Genomic DNA, 23,791 nt, shown 5'->3' with positions numbered 1-23,791 from the left:
AATACATAAAAATAATAGTGTCAATGTTTTCAGAAGGTCTGTCACCACAATTCTGGGTCTACTCATGCTGTAGGAGAGCTACACTCAAACTTGACTCTAATGACTCTAATAATTATTGTGTCCATAAGAAATGTTAATGACTGTACTAATTTCACACAAGTAGCAATATTTGGATGTGTTTCACAGTAAGCTTGTTGCTGACTGCAACGTTGCACATGTTATGCATATATTCGTACGCATGTGTATATGGATATGCATGTGACGTGTTTGTTGCCCTTTGGTGCACATGGGTCACTTCATAATGCTGACCAGTTCACACTTTAATCTGATTTTAGTCACATTTGAACAAATAATGTCTTTGGTTCAAACCAAAAAATTGGATTTGAGCATAAATCTGAATTAAGCAGGTCGGTGACTGTGGAGACATGGAGATTGAGAAAACGAGAGAAAGTGGCAAAGTTGCTTGAATGCCCTTCATCCCGTTCCCTCAATCACCTCGGTATGAGGACAACGCCCTATACAAAACTTGCATTAAACACTGACCCCCGTGACCTCGCATGTAAACTCAGCGGCCAAGGCGGTCACGTTAGAGCTTGAAGCTCAGAACATTGAGATGCTGGTGGTGCAAGGTTCCCACAATAAAACAGCAAGCACAAGACCAGTTTATGTAGGTTGAGTCTAGACACGTAGACCGCATCTAGGCGAGTGGTGGTCAAAAAAAAAAAGAAAGGCAAATGTTTAGCGGCACTCATTCCAGCCGGTGAACTGTCGTCCTCTTTCCTCTGTCCTCGTCCGTTACCTCGGGAATGGCGCACAGACCGTCAGTCAACCAGAGGAAAGCAAACGCCAGTCATCTGTCACTGCTGCGACAGGGGGAAGGACACTAAGGCCGGCCAAGTGTTGCTAAAAATAGACCCTGCGAAAGGCCCAGTGACTCACACCATGCCCATAATAAGTACAACCATCAGCCCAGTAGTGCCACTTCTGCTGAACTTTACATGGTTGATTATGATTTTGGTTGATGTTGGAAAGGCAACACTTTTAGGTCAGATGTCTCCTGTAAAAGAGCTAAATAAAGTCAATTTAATTCATATTTATGTGTTTTTAGAAGCCAGTATAGTATGATCAAGATGTTGTAACAAGTATTACATACAAATACAAATATACGATTGGCAGAATGACAGTAGACCTTCGTTTTTTTTTTGCTCATTCAGGAACAATGTCTGCATAAACAAATTCATTTAAAAACACAATTTCCATAGTGTACAGGTTATTTGCAATAATCTAAGAAATTACAGTGATTCATTATTTGCCCGTATCGTCCACCCCAAGGGCTGAATTTTAACAGTCCTAAGAATGACGCAAATAAAGCATGTTTGCTAACATCTCTTCAGGTTCTAGTAAGCCCTAGCTTGCTAGCTGGAGGTATGTACCCAGCACTTTCTTGTAGAAGCACTTTGTGATGCAGGAGATCTACTGATATTACTGACTGCCGAGATGTTGGCGAACATGCCCCATGCAGTCTCTGCGCCAGTCTTAACATCATTATAATGCAACCCAAAATCTGAATTCTTTTGTGATACTTGGGCATAGGGTGACATGCAAATTTCTATCCTTTTTTTCTGTTGGCATGCACAAGATGTAATAACAATCAGAAGCATGCATGCAGCCCACATTCAAAACATTCTGTAAAGGCATATTCATCAAACCAGCTCCTACCATGCTCTTCGATCTTAATTGTAATGTTTATGAATTTAGATCTAACACAGTTATCCCCCATGACACATATATACGTGGCCAAGCAGTGGGGAAAGAAAAGAACTACTCAGAATAAAGCTGTTTTGTGACAGTGTGTAGTCAGAGAGGAAAATCAGAGAGGTCAGTGTATGGTAGGAAAAAAAAGGCATACTTTTCGCAACGGCGATTCGGACGACGGGGCTTTCTTGGGACATATCTGTGAAGAGAGCAAGAAAATTAATTTCTTGTTTCCCCTCTTCAAAGATATCTCCTATACTGCACAGTGCTGCATTAGGGTCTACCAGTCTAATACAAACATTGACACCTCCAATACCAACCATAGTGTAGCCGCCATCAGACCCTCTGGTGGCTTCTACATTTGCCAGCTGTACCGCACAGACTGTTCATAGGGTGCACAGTTCTAAATATATCACATACATATACACCATTGGCAGGCATGAATGTGTTTAAAATATCTCCTGTAATGAATTGATAATAAACATGGGTTACAAATCATTTTAACTACAGTACAGTTACATCAGGACATCAATTAACATTTTCATAATTCAAGGTTAAGTGTACGTGTTTGGGTGCCGTGATTCGGCGATTTGGCAGCACTTGTAATTTCAATGTGACTCAAAATGACAGCAGGACTGTTTCCATGCCAACAAAAGGACCTCAACAGGAGCTGAACTCCATGTATTATAGTCTGCATTAAATCAAAGGAGGAGGTGAACCACTTGTCACTGATTGCCCCTGAACGCAATTGGAACACAATTTGCGGTCCTCTGCAACGTAGCCCTTGTACCTAAGCAGTGCAGTCAGAATACTGACATGGCCACTAATCAATTCTACTTTTGATAAGACTTTGGCATCCCGAGCTAAATTACAATAATTCCAGATCACAAAGCATAAAACACAAGCTAGATTAGGTTATGCAGACTTTACCATTCCTCTCCATTCATATAGCATGTATTGGAATTAAACAGAATTTTATCAGTGATCATCATTAGCACCACCACAGACTCATTAATCTTAAATGTTCTAATTAATCTCAGTGAAGTCACTATTCAGTACACTGGCCAGGTGAACAGTAGCGGGGCACCGTGCGCACAGGATGGTACACCAGCAGGGGTCTCAGTGCACCTTTAAATCTGGGAGCTAGTTAACCGTCATTGCAACTAGAGGAAAGATTGGGCATGCCAGTCCCAGCCCAGCCACCTCAAACTGGTCCTGTCTCTTAAAACTGATATTGATGCATTTACATGAATACATAAAAATTTATATTTTTGTTTTTCCTCATATTAGCATTTCATGATACCTAGAGAATTTAGTGCTTTTTGCTATTGCACGGTGATCACTTTTCCCTTGATATTTATCTATCTGTGTATCTAGACAGATAGTCAAAATCCCCTGAGTCACTGAGGTACGATGAAATGAGAATGCTGACAGGGTACAAAGGGTACATGTCCCCGAAGGAAACAGACAGCGTCAGAAAGACAAAAGAGTCAGCACACTCAGGGGCGAATGAAAGAGAAAGTGGACCTGTGCACCTGGCCAGTGTAGGAGATTGCATTTAAAGGGTGACAGGAAAAGGAACATTCTGGAACATAGGGGCTCGAAGGTGAAGACTGGGGAAATAAAAGCATCCAATTCACCTTCATGGGGGCCAGCTGAATTGGAGTGATGTAAGATGGGTCCACCATGGGCTTCGGCCGGTTGGCTGTGTCGGCCAGCAGGCTCTGCCATTGCTGAGGCAGTCCGGTGAACTTCTGCTCGCGCGGGTCGAAGCCCGTGTGCACGCGATGCTCGAAGTTGGAGGGGGCCGATATCTCCAGCCTCTTCTTCTTTTTTCCAAACATGTTGGAAAACCCGGACAAACCTGGAACAGGAAGCACGACCGACAGTGTTATTAGCCTGATGAATTAACCAAATTCTTGATATGTTTACATTTATATTTGTGGCATTTGGAAGACGCCCTTATCCAGAGCGACTTACAACGTGCTTTCAAGTTACCATCAATGAAGTGATCAGTTCTGGTTCATTAGGACCCCCAACTATGAATACAATCTTTTTATTCACTCTTATTGTAGATTCTGTACACAAGTTCGACAATAAGAAGTTTACAAGTTCATCTAAATATTCTCTAAAGAGGAAGGTCTTGAAAATACTCAGTGACTGAGCTGTTCTGACCTCGAGGGGAATTCATTCCACCACCGAGGGGCCAAGACAGAGAAGAGTCTAGATGAGTGTCTTCCTTTTACCTTCAGAGATGGAGGGACCAGGCGAGCAGTACTGGAGGCTCGGAGTATACGAGGTGCAGTGCGAGGTGTAATAAGGGCTGTGAGGTAGGATGGTGCTACTCCATGTTTGACTTTGTAGGCCAGCATCAGTATTTTGATCCTGATGCGTGCAGCTACTGGGAATGTAGCAGAGGGGCGGTGTGGGAAAATTTGGGAAGGTTGAAGATCAGTCGTGCTGCTGCATTTTGTATGAGTTGTAGAGGTCGGATGGTACATAGTGGTAGACCAGCTAGAAGGGAGTTGCAGTAATCCAGTCGTGAGATTACTAAGGACTGAACCAGTATCTGGGTGGCTTGTGTTGACAGATAAGGGCGGATTCGTCTGATATTGTAGAGAAGGGATCTACATGAGCGGGAAAGATTGCTGATGTGAGTCAAGAAGGAGAGTTGTTCTATCAAAATATAGTTACGTCATTAAGCCAGTACTGAAACATATGCTAACATTAGCTAATTTACCTTTGTATTTTGTATGCAGAATGACATCAGCACTTTTGTCTACTTTTATGAAAGCATGTTGGAAAAATTTTAAGTTGAGTGCACAGTCACAAAAATATTTGGCACTCCAAGCACCACCGTTATGACTGGCACCTGTACACTATGCAGTGCGCTGTTTTCAGCTGGTAATTGTATCCCTAACAGTGTGATCCACTGCCAATACTGCAGTCAAAGGAACAGTAAGTAAGAATTATTAACTGTACTACATCAAGTATATTAAGAATATGCACTAAACTGGATTAAAACACACAGCAGTTCTGAATATTAAGAGTACCACTAGAGAGAGCTAAAGTACCACTAGTTTGAGAACCAAGGTTACATATCTTCAAAATGTCATTAACTTATTTACAAAGTGCGATGGTAACTACACAATATAAATTAACATGAAAATGCAGCAGCCTGTTCCACAGCTCATATGAAAGCTAAAGTAGGTTCGCTGCCCTGTGTCAACCCATTTTCACAGCTAATATGAATACCCATCAAAAAGTAAAAAAGAGTGAAACAAAAGAGTAAAAGCTTTTTTGCTTCAGAATTCTCTGATCTTAATTGTCGACAACAGGTAACTTGGTAGCTAATTAACGAAGGAGGTGGAATGAATCGCTAGTCAGCAAATTAGATAAAAGTTAAATTATACCTCTATCTATCCATCCAAGTTCTAGCCCAAATGCTAGTTTTTATTTTAATTGTTTAACAGTTACCAAAGGTTGCTTAACTACTTGACTTTACTTGATATTTTCTGTGCAGCTGAAGTCCTTACAACACCAAAGGGCCAAAGTAGATTTTGTTAAATTGGTGGGCTGGCTGGAGATTTAACTCTCTCTCTACTCTCATAATATTGTCTCTGCACTTTCGCTTCAGTTCAACAATTTTTTTTTGTTTTGATCTATTTATGCACCAACATAACAATTGATTGTCTGCAATTATCATCAATTATTTACAGGGACCACAGTACCATCAGTAATAAAAATATTACCTGGATAAACTGAAATCAGGAATGCTTGGCTGAGAAGGTACCCAAGCTCAAAGAGCTCAGGTCTTGGGTCAAGTGAAAGTGAAGTGATTGTCATTGTGAAACACTGCAGCACAGCACACCATCACCCTTGGTGAGCAGTGGGCAACCATGGCAGGAGCACAGGCAGCAATGTGTGGGGACGGTGCTTTGCTCAGTGGCACCTCGGTGGACCGGAATTCAAACCCGGCAACCTTCTGATTACTGGGCTGCTTCCTTAACTGCTAGGCCACCACTGCCCCCTTTTTTTTTTTTGTGAAAGTGAAAGATGGTTGATGGTTTAGTCGCAAAATTAAGCTACTTTGGGACAAAACAGAATGCCACAGCTTCAGAGGCAACATGCCTAATATGCAAAAATAAATGATTACACATCTACACACACTCTCTTTGGGGGTATAATTAATCATGACATGCCCAAATTGTGCATGCATTATGCATTTGTGAGGGCAGCAATATGCAGGGTGCAAGTTTTCATCATACATTTAGCTGTTTCATAATGCCATTACAAGTGATGTGTGAACAGGTCAGAGCTAAAATTAACAACATCCACGCTTAATGTACCAACTTATATATACTGTGATATCATACAGAAGTGAACAGTTCTATTCGACAGTTTTTTGGGGCGAGCATTTCTGTAACACCCACAGCCTAGTGCAAAATGGGTGTAAAAAGCATTCAGCATGTGCCAAATCAATAGCATGACCTCTGATTGAAAAGCCAGCTTCAGCCACCAGGACCTTGGGTCTGGAACCCTTTTTATGTCTCCTGCCATCTTTCGTTCTTTCAGTTTGTCCCTCCTGTAATTAGGTCATTGGTAACTGATTTAAAATGTATGTGGCTGACTGGCAGCGTGGTAAACTGGTTTTAACCCAGAAAGCCAGTGCAATACATTAAAAGAGTCATTGTTGCAGTTCCAAATTACTCATTTGTCTTTGTGACACAGCACACAGTGCACATATTGAAATGTGTTTTCTGCATTTTAACCATCCCATGAAGAAGGTGTGGGTAGTGCAGTATGTTGGGAGGGTACCTTGGTCAAGGGTTGGTGGCGATTGGTGACTTAAGGCCTGCAACCTTCCTTTCACAAGTTCACTTCCTTAGCTGCTAGGCCAGTGGTTCCCAACCTTATTTTCCCTGAAGCCTCCTGTATGTGTCTAAGACAAGCCAGGAGAGTTAGGCCTGTCCCAGCCTGAGCCTGACATAATTCAGCCTAATCCAAGCTGACGGTTACACTGTGATTGTCCAGAAGGGGTTACTTCAGGATCCAGACCAGAGTTTAATTTTCGTCCTGTGTAATGTTTCCTGATCATGTTCACCTGTGTCTGATTGCATAAAGCTGCCCTGTTTGTGTCTGTTCACCGTCGGGTCATTGTTACTGGATGTCTTCCCTGTCCCGTTCATCATGTATTAAACCCCTGTTTCGTGACATCGTGCATACGCGTCCTTCTTCATCGTCATGTCCAGCTATCATTCCAGATCATCTGCCTCGCCATGTCAAACCAGTGTGGTGACAGTATGGTGCATTTAAATAAAGGACAATCACACAGTCAGTGTTCTTACTGTTCCATTTCCATATAGCCTCTTGCAATGTTCAGCTTATTAAATAATTTCATTAAAGAACTACCATTTAATAAATCAAACATACAGCATGCACTTTAACTAATCACAGAAACAAATTTACAAGCAGCGAATCATAAGGAAAGGATAGGTACTTGTCACGGATCCCTTTCAGCCACCACACTGAGAAGTGCCTTGTGGGCAGACACACAATCGTTAATATGCAATCACCAAGGAGGTCTAGCATAAAAATGTCGGCCATCCCAGTGGCACCCGCCGGTTCACGGTTTGTGCCACACGACAGTGCTACTTGTTCCTTCAATTGCTAAAACCATGAGACCTCTCTTTGCGCACCTGACTCGTGCTTCCTGGATCACCCTTCGGACATAATTGACCGCACTCTTGCTGAACTCTCACTACCTGCCTACACCTCTCCATTCTTCATGTGCCATGGAACTGCCACATCATTATGCCCACACGCTGTGAACTGCCACAAAATTACTGTGGGGCAGTGGTGGTCTAGCGGTTAAGGAAGCAGCCCCATAAACAGAAGGTTGCTGGTTCCGCCAAGGTAACAGTGAGCAAAGCACCGTCCCCACACACTAATCCCTGGGTGCCTGTCATGGCTGCCCACTGCCTCACTTCACTTTCACTTTCATTAAGACAACACATCGGGAGCTACGGTTGAAGAATGTGGATTTGTATTATCATTACGCTCCAATTATTCATATAATTATTCATATCAATTAAAATCCACCATTTTTACAGATCATAGTATTATGGAAAACAAGGACAAATAATTTATGTAACGTAAACACTGAAAGGTCACAGCAAGAGTGTGTGTCCAGAGTTTATAAAACAGGATACACATCTAAAGCCTTTATTTATTAAGGAAACCAATATAAAGAAGCCCCGGTGCACACCAGGCTTTAAGGATGGACCAAAGCAAACTCAGGCCAGTAGGCCCTAAAAACCTTGCCCAAAGACCAGTAAACTAGGTCTTTGTTCCTGATGTCTTATTGTCAACTTTGATGTAGTGCACATTTTCTTATTATGTTATGTCAAAGTTACTGAATATGTGAATTTGTCATTGACATATCATCATTATACCAGACACTTTGAGTATTTTAAAAGTATTTTAAAACAGTTCTTAAATTCAATAAAAAAAAAATTGCTTTGGACACCAGCACTGTGGCTTGAAATAGAAAAATTACATAGAGGAACCCACACACTGGTACACCTCTGCTCTTCTCCGCCTCTGAAAGGACCTATCTGTCTGAACAGCTCTCCTCCCCACTAGTCATTGTCCATCTGAAAACAATGGCGGCCTTCTCTCAACACCATGACCCCGGTGTCTGTGCCACTCTGACCTATTCGCCACCAACAGCTGCCATTGTCACAAGCACCGTACAAACTGACTGAGTGAAATGGAAGATCTGAGGCTGTGAATGAGCCCCCTGTGTTGCAGGAACACCTGAGCATGACTTCGACATAGAAACAGACAGGGGGGGATAAAAGGGGACACTCACAGGCATGATTAATGGACTCCTTTTCATTCATGTCACTACCATTCTCATCATGGGAATCACTGTACTTGATTTAGGAGATTTAACCACCATTAAGGCGGGATTAACGCAGCACGTTAACGCCGATAATGGCCCACCACTACTTTTTACCTGTGTTTTCCATACATTATATCACTCAAACTGAACAAGAGCTTCACAGACTAGTCCTGTATTGGATTTATGACTGGTCCTTTTTTAGAGTAATTGAAAGTAACTATGTAACATTTCTGTCTCAAACTAAAATTGATGAGTACTTTTTCTCTTACTTGAGTAGAATTTAAGATAAAGACACTTTTACTTAATTACATTTTTTCAGTAGTTTTTCCATCTCTAACAGAATTAGTGTCTTACATTGCATTCATAGTCCTCTTTAAGATGTCTCTGAAAGAAGACATGACAGCTAAGATATGGCTACTTGTATGTTCTTGTATGTTTGTGAGGATGGCAAGACACACTACAATATATCTCAAGTGTAGACTATATTTAAAGCAAGAAACTTCACCGATAAGCACCCAGCTGACTGTGTCTGAATGTGAAACAGAGATGCCCTGCACCCATGCACAGATGTTTACACATTACTTACGTGTCATTCATGTACAAATATATGGCCAAATATATCCACAGCAAATGCACACATTCCACAATTATTCCTATCCCTTTATCTGAATATCTGATAAGGAGTCAACCATCCAACCAGCCATGGCCCTTCTCCTTTAGCCAGTTGCCCTTTAGACAGTGGTGAAAAAGTGAAAAAAGTAAAATAAACTGCATATAGAGTATTTAATTTCACATTTGAAGGATATTTAAATTTAAAATAAATTCCAGGAATTCAACAAAAATAAAAAAAAATGTAAAAAAAATGGGGGAAAAAATCCTGAGTAATGGAAATGTTGACATGAAAATACATTTTTAATGCATCCATCAGGCAACTGGCACCGATCAGGTACCGGGAAGCATAGCAGTAACCTAAGGCCATGTGCTTTTCTATGGCATAATACAAGATAGACACATAAACTATTACATTTTTAATGTAAAGTGAGTGTTCCAAAAAAATTCAAAACCCATTTATACCTTAAATAATTTAACATAGAAACATGGCTTGATCTTCCACTTTCCACTGCTTCACATACGTTATTATTCCTAATGATTTAATGATTTCATACTACTACTACTAATAATAATAATAATAGCAATAATAATAACTAATAATAATAGTATCATGGAATATTAGATGGTATAAATAATCATTTAAACTATCAACACAATTCCAGTGATTAGTTTGTTTTGTCTGTAATCATTTTAGTTCTTTGCATTCAATGTATGAGCTCTTAAAAATCTAATTATTGTTAACTGGCGTAAATGCCACCTTTTATGTGTGCTCATTTGTGTGTTCTGCTTCTAACTGAACAAGCCATGTTAGAAATTTAACATGAGTCTAAAGCTGAATTCAGCAAAAGTGTTGGCTGCCAAATATCCAATGGTACATGCATGTCATTGGGGTTTCCATGCTCAAAAGCATGTCCCTCAAATGTTGTGGATTGAGCTGGATTATAAAAGGGAGAGACGTGAGCTGTGGGGGGAGGTGGGCTCTCAAGATGAAACCTATGACCTAGATGGGGAGGGACATCTTGGGAATGGGATTACACCGACTAGAGCAGGCTTAAAGTTTCACAGGGCAACACTGTCGAGAGACAGGGGGAGATAAAAAAAAAAGGGAGAGGGAGAGAGACATGGACGTTCGCCTGCTTGTACTTGAGCCTGATTGAGAAGAAAACATGGCCATCAATAAACCATCGCCTACAGATTGTTTCTATAGAAATCGAACGAGAATTGCTGGTGTCTTCCTCTTGTAAGTCGCTTTGGATAAAAGCGTCTGCTAAATAAAGTAAAGTAAAGTAAAGTAAAGTAAAGTACAGCAAACAACACAGCCAGCACCCTGCACCAAACTCAAGAGAACATCCATAATCCATATTATGTGACCTATTTCACAGGACAAAGCAATCAGTGCTCATTAGTGCTTACTCAGATCTTTGGCTGCATTAGTAGTAGTAGTAGTAGTAAGTAGTAAGTAGTAGTAAGTACTTCCTCAATGGGAAAATGAGGCGATCTAGTTCATTCAATCAATCATTATTAATTTCTACACTTTTTAGAATGTATAGTGATCAAGGCCCCACAATCTGAAAAAAGGAAGTAACTTTGAGAGGAACCAAGGAGACACTCAAAAACCATGCCAACATCACATGTGCTCATATACTATTATGGAACTAATTAGCTCCAGTATATTACATGGTGAAAGAACTGTTTATATTGATTGTTACTGAATTGGTATAATAATTTATTACGCACTCGTGACCAAGATTTACATTGATTTTAACACCACCATTAAACAGTGATAACATGTTGTGGCTAACTGCTCTAATAGCACAGGGCTCAAAAGATATACGGCATAATTAATGTGACATCACAAGCATACTTACTAGGGCTGTAACAACGAGACATGGACCAAAAAAAACCATCTGTGATCTTGTATCATGGTTCCAGAAGACAGGTGTAGTCTGCTCTCATTATGTTACCAAAGCAACATGACACATTTATCATTTCACAACTCTATATCTAAAAATCAAACCATTATTCTGTTTGGTTAGTAAGTACAGGAAAATAACAGATTTTTATTTTGTCACCATGTTTGGTTTGGGGATGAAACCAAAGCATAGATCAGCATAGATCACATTTGATTCAAGGGTCTTACGAGTTAAGAAATCAGTTTTGGGACATTAGATTTCGTCTTCTAGAGCACCATAACAATCGAGTCTATTATCTTCCACTCTTGTAATCATTCAAATGATGACACCTCAATTAACTCATTAACTGAGATTGCAGATCCCCGTTTACAGAACGTTAAATAACCATGTCACATCCCCAAGTATGTCCCGTGCACCATGCCATAACTTCCTTTGTCCTCACATACGCCTCAGACAGTGTGGAGGGGAGGGGAGCAGAGGGCACTGGACTCCAGGTCCTGTTTGTCCCCAGACCATCTGTCGCCATCTGAGAGTCGACAGGCATTTTCCTATCGAAAAAAAAAAAAAAAAAAAAACCCATGCTAGGCCACCATGCAAATGCATCGCAACTGGACCTTCCCCAGATTCCAGGGCCCATGTCTATTTTGGTTCTCTGTGGCATCCAACACACCCTCAATGCACGGATCAGAAGCCATGTTGAGCAGCCCTCCGTGTCTACCGATTCAACAGCCCGGAAAATTAGACGGCTTAAACTGCACTACGTGGGAATGCGAAGGAGCAGATATGCAAGGGGAGGAGATGGATGGAAAATCTTGAAAGCACCATCCACCCCCCTCCAGAAACCCTACGAGCATCAAACCCTAAATAAATAAATGATAAACAGAACACTAAATGCATGCATTCTGCATTCATGCATTCTGCTCCATTTTCTCAACCTCACCGAACGCAGTCGCCGCGCAGCCATAAAATGTCACCGCATTATTTTAACATTTTAACTTATTAAAGAGCAGCAAGGGCCAAATGACTCAAGCACAAATTAAACAAACAATTAACGTTGCGAATGTCCTCTGTGCTACCCATACAAGCATCCCAAGTTTGCCGAAAAAGAGATGGCTATGACCCCTCATGCAGAGAGATCACCAATCCCATTACATTTTGGATTAGCCTACAATCAACAAATTGGAAATATGACATTCCACTCCGGTTCCCTGTGTATCAAATATGCATATTTTTGCTTCACGCTTCACAAAAAAAGCACCGCTCCTAACACAACGTGCAGTTTGATGTTATCAGAAGTTTCGAATATGGGTCAGACCTCAGTATTAATGGATCAGCGTTCAGCTTTCCCAGCCCTGCACACTGGGTGAATGAGATATCGGTGGACTGGGCTCAACACGGGCTTACCTGGTATGAAATTCATTGTTCCCCTAAAACCAACACTGCCGAGGAGACCTCCACATTCTCCGAGGCTAAAGCAAACTTTGGCGGTCAGTGAGCCCAGGAAAGGCCCCGCACATGCATTCCTGGGACACAAGCGTAGGTGATCCGGCCGCTCGCCTCGCCCCGGTCAACTCATCTGGGCACGGCCTGATGATTCCCAATACGTGATTCAGGCAAAAAAAATCTGCAGACGCCAGCACCCTGGCGCAGCCGGGCTAAGCCGGGACCTTTCTGCTGCGGGACAGACGACCCTTTCCCAGCCGGGCACCATAGTCTCGTCCTCCTCTTCCCCGCTCCAGCCTTTGTTCCTTATTGCGTTCCTCTTTTCCGTGTCACGCAGCTTTCCTCTGCTCAACGCTGAGCCGCCTCTTCTTCAGCGATGCGTGCGGATAAACACAAACACACATGGCGTCCGGTCTCCAGCACACGACCCCACGGTGGAGGAGGCCGGTGCTGCCTCAGAGCACCAGAAAGGTATTTCAGAGTCCAGAGAGAGAGAGAGAGAGAGGAAGGGAATGAAAGAAGAAGAGGGGATGGACAGCTGCTACAGCCACTTGTGTGTGTGTGTGTGTGTGTGTGTGTGTGTGTGTGCGCGTGTCTGTTTGGAATGCAACTGCTGCATAGTTGTCACTAGGGCTGTTAGACAACAATGAAACAGCAATGTATCTCAATATTTTTTGTGGTGTCACTGTATTGTGTATACAAATTTAGTCCACCGGGTGGTGCTGTCCAGCGTTTTCTTTAGTGAGGTCCGCAGATATGAGAATCAGCATGCAACTACAACCTCCACTCCTGTAGATGGCGCTGTACATCTGGGTGAAATCGCAAAACATGACACGCACCGATCAGAGCATTTCAGCTCTGTTATTACATTTTCAGTAAACTGTAAAATATCACAATATGTACAATAATACATATGACCCGTGTATCGTACCATGAGATCCTTGCCAATACACACCCCTAGTTGTCACAACGTTTGTCTCTGCCGTTTCCCTTGGCCCGATGAGCCGACGAGCATTTATAAAACGCAGCCACCACACCGTCTCCCTGCCTTGCTCAGCCTCTTGTTGCATATTGTTTTCACCGGGCCCTCTCTGTGGGAGGGGATTCTTTCGGCCGCTTATTAGGGCAGGCACCATAGGGGCATATGGCCCTCAGGTGGCTGTAGAGAGTGAACCTGGGCCCAGGACTCATATGAACATAGCTCGGATTCAGGCGTTGAAGCTAGGCCGCGCTGACCCTGACCGCATTGCTTCAGACGTCCCTCCAAAACCGCTGCCCCGACTTCTTCTGCAGAACGTCTATGAGAAAGAGCATTTCCAAATACCTAAAAAGTGGAAAAGTATAATGGTTAGTAAACTGCCACTATGTGGTTTCTGCTGATGTCAGAAACATCAGTAAATTAGACAAGACAAGACCGGGGCAGAAACTTTGGCTGTCTCCCAGCCACTACTTCTGCACGTTAGCATGCAGCAGAATTCTGAATCCTGGCCTGTGTGCTCCCCTCTAGACACCTACGCTGACAGTGGATCTACAGAAGGCTGTAGCACAGCAGTCAAGCTACACCGAGCAGACAAGCAGAAAAAAAATTCATAAACCTCACAGACGAACCCGCTCTGGTACTGTTGTGCACCACTACAATGTTGTGAAATGGAGCCAGCTAGCGTAAGTTAACGGTCATGGTGCACACCCGTGTAAAAGACAAGATTACTACTCGTCACTATTAGTGGTGTAATCAGAATGGAAATTAAAAATTAAAGCCCCAATTAATTATTCTTTCACGTCTCCCCAATTAACAAAACAGAAGGAAAAAGAAGATAACGCTTCATTAAAGCCGTGATTAACTCGTGGATTGAATAATCCTGTGTGAAGAAGGGAGATACTTTAAAACCTGAACAGAATAAATGGATGCCTCCAAGCATATCATCCACCCAGGATTGGAGGGTCTGTGCTAAGATGAATCGCCAAATTGTCTTTAGTGCTGAGCAATGGCGTGGACGCCATCTTCCCCTGGATGTACTGTATGTTCGAGGTTCGCAATTTTGTCATTTTCAGCTGAATAGAGCAGCGCAAAGAGGATGCTAACACACAGCTTTGCTGACTGACTCATTTAGCCCATACTGACTGCAAGCAGGAGACAATTTTTCAGGTCTATGATGATACAAAAACACAGCATGACCTTCATTAGCCCACTTTTTCACACACTGCAGAGCAGCCGGACTGTGTTTGCGGCAGAGTTGCCAGAATGGGTATGAGGTGGCATTTGACCCGCCAGTTTTCGAAGGTACCTCAGGCACTAGCTGTAGTTTGCAAGGGTTACACTCCTTAGCCAGAAGTATCGCTGATGAGTGTGTAACAAGTTTGGTCTGTGTCGTGGTGGAAACTCGGGTGAAGCTTACAGAGAAGAAAGATCCACCTGGAAGAACGAGCTCACACCACTGCTGGGGTCACCATCACACTCTCTTTATTACGCTCGTCACTATTTATATGTACGGGAAAGAATAAAAGGGACCACGGGAGCTTGGACCAGTCTGCTCGGTTCCTCTGCGTGATGGAAAAGTAAAGCTGCATCAAAACCGGGGCAGATGACTAGCTCCATTCACAGCCTAGTGCCGTGTGCATTTAAAGGAGCACTGCACAAATATGCACGTGTAAAAAAAAATTCCATCAGTGCTGCTGTGCCAGGGTTCCCCCCAACATGGCACTGCTGTGTTGAGAATGGCCCCACATCTCCATAATATCTGTGCCATGGTCTATGTATTTCCCAATTTTCTGGGGCAGTGTTGGCCTAGCGGGAAAGGAAATGGACCCGTAGCCAAAAGGACCAATCGGTTCAAATCCCGAACCGCTATGGTGCCACTGAAGTGCTACCGATCAAAGCAACGTCACCACACACTGCTCCCCGTGCGCCTGTCATGGCTGCCCACTGCTCACCAAAGGTGATGGTTAAAAGCAGAGGACACATTTCGTTGAGTCACCACGTGCTGCAGTGTTTCACAATAACAATCAGTTCACTTTCACTTTAATAGTTAGCAGTAATTGCTATGGAAGGCTAATCGTCCACAGTCTAACATTTGCATCTGTAGTATGAAGTATAGAGAACATATAAAATGTATGCATGAAGATTTTGTGCTTTGTGACATTTCCTATAAAGAAAAGACCCAACCCACATTAAGACATTTCTGTTATTTTAAACGTGGTGCGCACTTCAATGAAGCATTTGCCATGCTTCACACCATATGGTACTTTTTACTTTGCCCTGAGGACAGCGGCTGCATACAAAAGCCACCATGAATGTTAAAAGAAGAGAGCATGGTCGCTTCTCTGAGTAAAATCTACTGCATACTTGTTGAATTTCCACCTTCCCAACGTGGCCATTTTAAGAGCTGAAGGAAAGTGCTCTGGTGTAAAGACACCAGCCCCATCCAAGCAGCTCAATAGCTTCCCGTGTCCCACGGACATGAGTGCGTCCAGTTTAAAGCTCACCGTTAATGGTGGGCAAATGAAGCATTCACAAGTGCGTTCTGAGTGTTTTCGATACGCTGCGGGGGGGTGCAGCACGGAAACAAGCACAGCCCTCAGGTGAAGCAGTTCGTTTCTGAATGAGAAGTCAATGGAGCAGAGCATTGCACTCCTGCAACTTGGTTGGAGGAGAAAAAAAAGGAGAAAGGCCTTTCAGCTCCATTCTTCACTAAACAGCATGATGTCGGGTTAGGAAGGGACTTGTGACATAAGTTAAATAATCTTTTTTTAATTACATTTTGAAAATGTAAGAAATAAATAATGTCAAAATTAACGTTAATCATGAATTTGGTTAATCAGTAATTTTGGTTTGGGATGAGCTGGACCGCAGAGTGGGGCCAACAAGTGCTAAACACCTCTGGGAACTCCTTCAAGACTGTTGGAAAACCATTTCAGGTGACGACCTCTTGAAGCTCATCGAGAGAATGCCAAGAGTGTGTAAAGCAGTAATCAGAGCAAAGAAACTAGAATATAAAACATGTTTTCAGTTATTTCACCTTTTTTGATGCCTTCAGTGGGAATCTACCAATGTAAATGGTCATGAAAATAAAGAAATCACATTGAATGAGAAGGTGTGTTGGCCTGTACTGTATGAACAAGTGTGACATGTACTCGTTGTGCTACTGGGTACTTCAATATAAAGTTATGACAAAAGTCATGCAATCAGTTTGAAAACTTGCCAGGGTGGTAGTAGCCTAGTGGGTAACACACTCGCCTATGAACCAGAAGACCCGGGTTCGAATCCCGCTTACTACCATTGTGTCCCTGAGCAAGACACTTAACCTCAAGTTGCTCCAGGGAGACTGTCCCTGTAACTACTGATTGTAAGTCGCTCTGGATAAGGGCGTCTGATAAATGCTGTAAATGTAAATGTAACACACTCGCCTATGAACCAAAAGACCCAGGTTCAAATCCCACTTACTACCATTGAGTCCCTTACTACCATTGAGCAAGACACTTAACCCTAAGTTGCTCCAGGGGGGGACTGTCCCTGTAACTACTGATTGTAAGTTGCTCTGGATAAGGGCGTCTGATAAAAGCTGTAAAAGTAAATGTAATGTGATGCACAGGACACCGAAAACTAGTCTCAGTAGTTACAATGAACTTCCACAAAAAAATTTGTGTACTCTAAAAGCATTCAGACAAAACTATAGCATCAAATATTTCAACTTACAATGGCCGTCAAAACTGTGCAACTGGCCTGGTTATGCAATACCAATATATGCAACTAAAATGATGTGATGCACCAGACAACAATGTCACTGGTCTAAAAGCTACACACGTGCTGTTAAGTCTAACATACTGTATGCTACCCAGTACTTAGTTAAAATGAGGTGCATTGTATGAATATTTTAATTATGCCTGATGCACTATTAAAAATAACATATATAAACTGAACTTTGAATGTCTGTGTTTTGATAATAATTTGCCTTGAATTTTATTGAAATTAGTATATATTGTACATTGCAAGAGGTAACCGTTTTTAATACATGAAAATAAATGATGTTCCACATTATCCATATTAAACATGAGTACAAGTAAAGCGCAAATATTACAGAAATTATTGTTGCATTTTGGTCTCATTTTAGCTAGTTAACATGGAGAACAAAACGGAAGTTAGCTTTTATTTCTGAGTATGAAAAACACATTTAAGTTCAGATGGAAGTAAATGTATGAAATGTGCTCATGCAAGTATATTTTATTTTTATCTCGAATAAGAAGAAATGCTAATATAATGTTAATTAGCTACACTTCATTACCTAAAATGTGACTTCTACTTCTCACTTTCATTTCTCACTTCTTGCAATAAACATTTAGTGAATTAGCATACTGCCTATTTGGTTAAACATCATATGATAGTGTAAGTATGCTTTTGTACATTTTAAAAACTAAATTTATATGCATACCCAATCTCATTCAAATCAGGTATATAGCGCATTTTCTCCCTCGGGTTTGCATTTCCTCTTGCAAATTCACTACAAAGTCTTTCAAACAGTGAAATCCTAGAGGTGACTATGTGATGTGAGCGGCTCTGGTATAACGTGCATGGATGCTTTCTACTTGTGTCTATAATAGCCGTCTATCAGCTTCAACAATTAAAACACATTTCTTCTGTTTGTCATTAAGCATTTAAGACCAGCGGGCACGTCACAGCGAACGCCGGAGGAGCAATTAGTCCGTCTCATTGCAGCCCTGCTCTCTGTATAGATTAGTGCAGTTTGGTGGCTTTCTGGGGTAAAAGCACGGCCTCAGAGCGCATCCCTTCGCTGTTTCCCTTTTTGTCTGAGAGCGCAAGCTACAATCCAACAGAACACACTTAATCCCACTCCATAAATTTTTCAGCACCTTTTCAGCCCTCCCCTGCAACTACTGTACTATTACAACCCACCCCCCCGCCTGTAATCTCCAATGCGAGGATCAAAGAGGCGTGTACAGTAGCATTATAAAAACCGCCAGAAGAAGGGTCCCCCGCCCGCCCCACAGTTGCTGAACTAATCGACTGCAGCTAATGAATTAATTGAAGGAACCGAGGCGCTGAACATGCACAGCGTGACGCACTTCTCACGATGCAGCGCATTTTTCAATCATCCGTCTCACAATGTTGTTCCACACCTGCCCCTCGCGAAGCCGTCCTCGGACCGGCCTCTCCCTGATCTAATGAGCGTCTAAAGGGTGCTTACGGTCCACGAGCGCAAGGACGCATAATTCGGCGGCGTGGGTTAGAAGTGTTCTTGGCGCGAATCCGCAGGATGTATTTCTAGCTGCGCTCACGCGGAAGCTTTTTTAACAGGCTGCTTGCTGAAGGACCCGGTCCAAGTTTGGAACTGTCAAAATCTTCTTTGTTCACATCTCCCACACGAATGTGCAGGAAAGAGGTGTTTAAAGTGTGTGTGTGTGTGTGTGTGTGTGTGTCTGGCTGACTGTGAATGTGTTTTAATCAGAGGTTAGTGGCTGCTTCCCAAAGGCATTGCATAACTTTGAACTGCATTACACCAGGTCAGCGGCCTACTCGCAGACACACACGTTCGTACCGACACACAGCAAAAACGAACATCGGGAAGAAGCAGAGACCCCCAGCCAACACTGGCCCTACTGTAGATCATGTAGATGCACCACCTCCCACGTCCCTCTGCCCAGTGAAACTCTTTTCAATTGTTCAAAACGCAGTGTGTGCACATTTGTGAACTGTGCACCACGTGTGTCGCCATAGTGTCAGGAGACAGTGCATTTAACGAGCCGAAGGGAGCTGCACGATGCCTCCATGTTCCCGGAGCATTTTTTACGCTTTTACTCTCACTTGACCAAACCTTGGGTCATGCATACTGCATGCACATCTCTATCTGGTGAAGTGCCCTAGATTTTTTTGTAGCTTCACCAACCCATGAACTGCACAATGAAGAAACGCTAAAGGGAACACAACGTTGCCGTCTGGAAAACAGAACCATTACGGTCCTTCAACGCAGATGGAATACAGCACTGTGAGACAATCACAGCAGAAAAACCAAAATGAACGATTACACTTCAGAAACATAAGCTGCGGATATTCAGTTTTTCTTTTTTTCAGAAAATGATGCAATGCATTCAAGGATTCATGAAATCTCAAATTACACAATTCTGTCCCGTTAGAATGTTTTTGCTCACGGTGCAAAATATTGTTTGGAGTAGCAAAGAACTGTCTTCACATCTGATGCTGATCTATAAAGGTTAAAAACATCACTATATGGGTTATATAACCACAAAACCCTATCATAATGAGGTTTAAATATATTATTCTCTGAAGAGTATAATATATACTCTTAATAATACAGTGTGTTTCCAACCGCAAATACTGTATTAATGACTGGTTTACTGTACTGCATACATATATGTGAGATATCTCGCTGTATATATTTTACCCCAAATAAGAAAGAAAGTTTCGCACCACACTTCATTCCGTATAGGAGCCAAAGCCAAACCAGACACATTCCTGTATCCCGATTTAGCAGGAAGGAACAGTGAGTTCTGATTGGCCATCCACCGACCACCACGGCCTGCCACTGCTCAAGGCTTCAATACCTTTTCACACCACTTCACCGCCTGATAGCCCGTAATAAGGAAGTGATTATGACTGTGGTGTCTGCTCTGTGAAACGCGGTTGGTGGTTCGACGCCCCAAAAAAATAAATAACATGCTGTTAATAACGTGCTTACAACACTACACATCACTACAGCTTCTCGTCCTCAATCCATCTTGTCTTGATTTTTGCCTGGGCCCTTTTTCTCATATCTCTCTCTCTCTTTCTCTCTCTCTGGCTTAAGCCCCTCCCCATCCCATCCCTACACACCTCCTCGCTCCTTCTTTCCCCGAGCATTCCGCTATTTATACCGCAGTTTAATTGCATACATCCCATCTGCTGTGGGTGCCTGGCCTGGAGTGCGGCTCGTCAAGCATTGCTCACAGTCGCTGGCCTACACCGCGCACATGCGTTCCCCTCGCACCGTCAGGACACATCCACACACTTTCTCTCAGACGCACGGAACACAAACGGCCTGCTGAAGCTGGAGGTTACGGATCAAACAAGAAATGTGGCATGAAACAGAGTTCAAAGAAGAGTGCGTGTAAGGATCGCTTTTTCCCAGGACCCGCTGAAGCTTGTTATCTGAAGCATCAATATCTGCAAAAAGTCCCAACAATCAATGAACTGCACAAGTGTGACCATGACCCGTTACTCAGGCCACTCTCACATTTGAACCAGAAGACCGAAAAGGTCACAGGTTCAAATCCTGAGCAAGTCACTGAGTGTCTCCAGGGGGGGACTGTCCCTGTAAATACTCATTGTAAGTCGCTTTGGATAAGGGCAATAATAAATGCTATAAACGTAAATTTAGAGATACACTTTGACTTAGATTATATAATACTCTACTGTAGGAGGATTACACAATGGGATCTCATAATATGTAGTATAAAGCATTAGCTGCTGACTCATCTCTTGAATCCGTTCCATACTCTATTGTTGGTTTCATTACATCCTGTGTGCCTCATGACATAAAAGGTCTGCTTGCTTTGTACGGGAATGACACCGTGCTATTACTACTGTCCTAAAATGCAGAACAGAAACAATTTATCTTCTTAACTAACACATTTCAGTCAATATCTAACTCAAAATAACATTAATTTAACCCAAAAAAACATCAAATTGCATCCAATATCAAGTTCAGCCAATGGCCTTTTGTCAGTATTTTTGATTTGATCAGACCTGGAAGCCCTAAATTTTGTAGCTGTATTTCTACAATCATTTTCAGTCCATATACAACTACAAACAGACAAAAAAGAACACGTCAACAAGCAGCATCCGTATAAATCACAAACGCTATTTAATTCCACACAGTACTAATAATACAAGATGTGTACAAGACAAGTAGTCTAGTGGGTAACACACTCGCCTATGAACCAGAAGACCCGGGTTCAAATCCCACTTACTACCATTGTGTCAATGTGTCTGTGAGTATGTGTTTGTGTGCCTGTGTGAGCCCTTATGTGTAGCCCTGAGTTTCTCACAAGGTTTCTCCATGTAAGTGGTTAATAGTGTTTGTGGGGAGCCACAGCCCCGCCCGCTGCAGGACATGAAGCCAACATGTAGGCCATAGACATCCAGAGACCCCCACAGGGCACGCGAGTTCCCAACCACAGGAACAATTGCAACCCCACCTAGAGAAGGGCAAGAGGAGAACAGGGAAATGTAGATGGAGTCCAGGAAATGTAGGTTCCTCATCTGTTTTTTAGCAAGAGACTAATGTTGGCAGAGTTCTCATGAGGTGGAAGTCTTCCATTTACCTGTAACATTCTATAAAAAGTTGGTGCCAGAATGGTCCAGAATTCTTTAAAATGTTCAGCTGGATATCTGAACATGGGGCCTTTCTATGGGGCATACTATTCAGGGCTTCCTGGAGTTCACCTGGTGTTAGTTGAGAGTCCAGTACAATAGTTTGATTGTCAATCACAATATTGTCCAAGACAATAGTTTGATTGTCTGGTAGGGTGGTAGTAGCCTAGTGGTTAACACACTCGCCTATGAACCAGGAGACCAGGATTCAAATCCCACTTACTACCATTGTGTCCCTGAGCAAGACACTTAACCCTAAGTTGCTCCAGGGGGGGACTGTCCCTGTAACTACTGATTGTAAGTCACTCTGGATAAGGGCGTCTGATAAATGCTGTAAATGTAAATGTCTGACAATATGAGGAGGGTTATGTTTTCATGAAACTGATCAATTTCGTCTTTAGATATGTTTATTTGTGGTGAGTATAAAGATTTGTAAAACTCCCTGAAATTGGAAATCTTTCTTTTTAACTACCAGCCAACACTTCTTTTCTTTAATTGCTCTAAATTTAGATGAAGGAATTCTCTGAAAATGCAAAGTCTTATATGGACTGTTATTAGACATGTTCAAACACTGCCACTCACAAGTGATAGTAGCAGCTCCCAAGAAGCTAGAAGACTTTTCTTGTCTCCACTAGATCAGCACCCCATTCCTGGCTTCTCAAGAATTTGCGCGGTTCTTTTTATACACACCTGAGACCCAATTGATCCATTATTAGTCACAGGTGAAGCTCATATGAAAAGGCGACAACACTTATGTCTTTGCGAAAATTGACTCAAAGGGCTTTACCAGGCTTTGAATATTAGAATCATTTTTGACAGTTTCATTTTGCACTGAAACATTATTACAAAACCTGTTGGGAATAAAATGAGCCATTTCTTGTAAAAAAATATTGATTAGAAATATATTTCAGAGGCACTTGAGCTCAATTTGTACACAAGCGAGAAGACTTTTGTCAGGGACTGTATGTACACTAACCTGTTGACATGAGTCACATTTAGAGTTACTCATCTCGGGCCCTATTTTCATTACCTAAAGTGTGTTTGTTTGGCGGTTTCTGGTAGCCCACTGGTCATATATTTGCCATGTCCTCGTAATTTCAAATGTTTCTCGCTGGTAGGAGTGGTGCTGGTGCAACATATTTTCACACACCATCTTAGAAGCAGTACACTGCTGATCTTGCACACACCGCCTTTTAAAGCTGAGGTGGTGAGAAAGGTGAGAACAATTAATTGTGTACAAGATTATCCAAATAGGGTCCAGATCATTATGTATTTCCATAGCGCTTTCTAACCTGCCAATGTTCAGCCTGCATGTTCATATTCATATTTATACATGCCTTATTAGAATGATATCAATTTGGGTATCAGATGAGTGGTAATAGCCTAGTGGGTAACACACTCGCCTATGAACCAGAAGACCCAAACCCCACTTACTACCATTGTGTCCCTGAGCAAGACACTTAACCCTGAGTGTCTCCAGGGGGGACTGTCCCTGTAACTACTGATTGTAAGTCGCTCTGGACATGTCTGATACATGCTCTAAATGTAAATGTAAATTTGGCAATATAAGAATAATTTGAATAGTTTACACATATTTTTTTCTGAAAGACCCTATGGCCTAATTCAATGACAACGAGGGCAAGCTTCATGGTTTTGTACAATGATCATGCATGATTCTGCAAGACTTCTGAAGCCAATACAATACCAACGTTTCACTTGTCCAGGCCCACCGCTTCGGCAAAATTAAGTCCAAGCAGGATGTAAGGGAACCAGGATAAG

General features: G+C 42.3%; 1 protein-coding gene across 3 annotated transcripts in view; it reads right to left on the bottom strand.

Moving 5' to 3' along the window:
- pak5 (p21 protein (Cdc42/Rac)-activated kinase 5) overlaps positions 1 to 23,791 on the bottom strand; it is a 56,067-nt gene that overhangs the window by 24,890 nt on the left and 7,386 nt on the right. The window contains exons 1-3 of one of the 3 annotated variants that reach the window (XM_029002366.1): positions 12,592 to 13,119; positions 3,396 to 3,619; positions 1,910 to 1,954 (exon numbers count right to left, since the gene is read on the bottom strand). In XM_029002366.1, coding sequence (XP_028858199.1) covers positions 1,910 to 1,954; positions 3,396 to 3,619; positions 12,592 to 12,607 — 285 coding nt within the window. In that variant the 5' untranslated portion in view covers positions 12,608 to 13,119. Of the gene's footprint in view, positions 1 to 1,909; positions 1,955 to 3,395; positions 3,620 to 12,591; positions 13,120 to 23,791 lie in introns of those variants that run through there. The other 2 variants (XM_029002367.1, XM_029002368.1) reach the window with 2 other exon arrangements.

Source organism: Denticeps clupeoides, chromosome 14 (genome assembly GCF_900700375.1).
Source record: "Denticeps clupeoides chromosome 14, fDenClu1.1, whole genome shotgun sequence".
Taxonomy (NCBI): Eukaryota; Metazoa; Chordata; class Actinopteri; order Clupeiformes; family Denticipitidae; genus Denticeps; species Denticeps clupeoides.
This window is presented reverse-complemented; position numbering and strand designations above follow the sequence as displayed.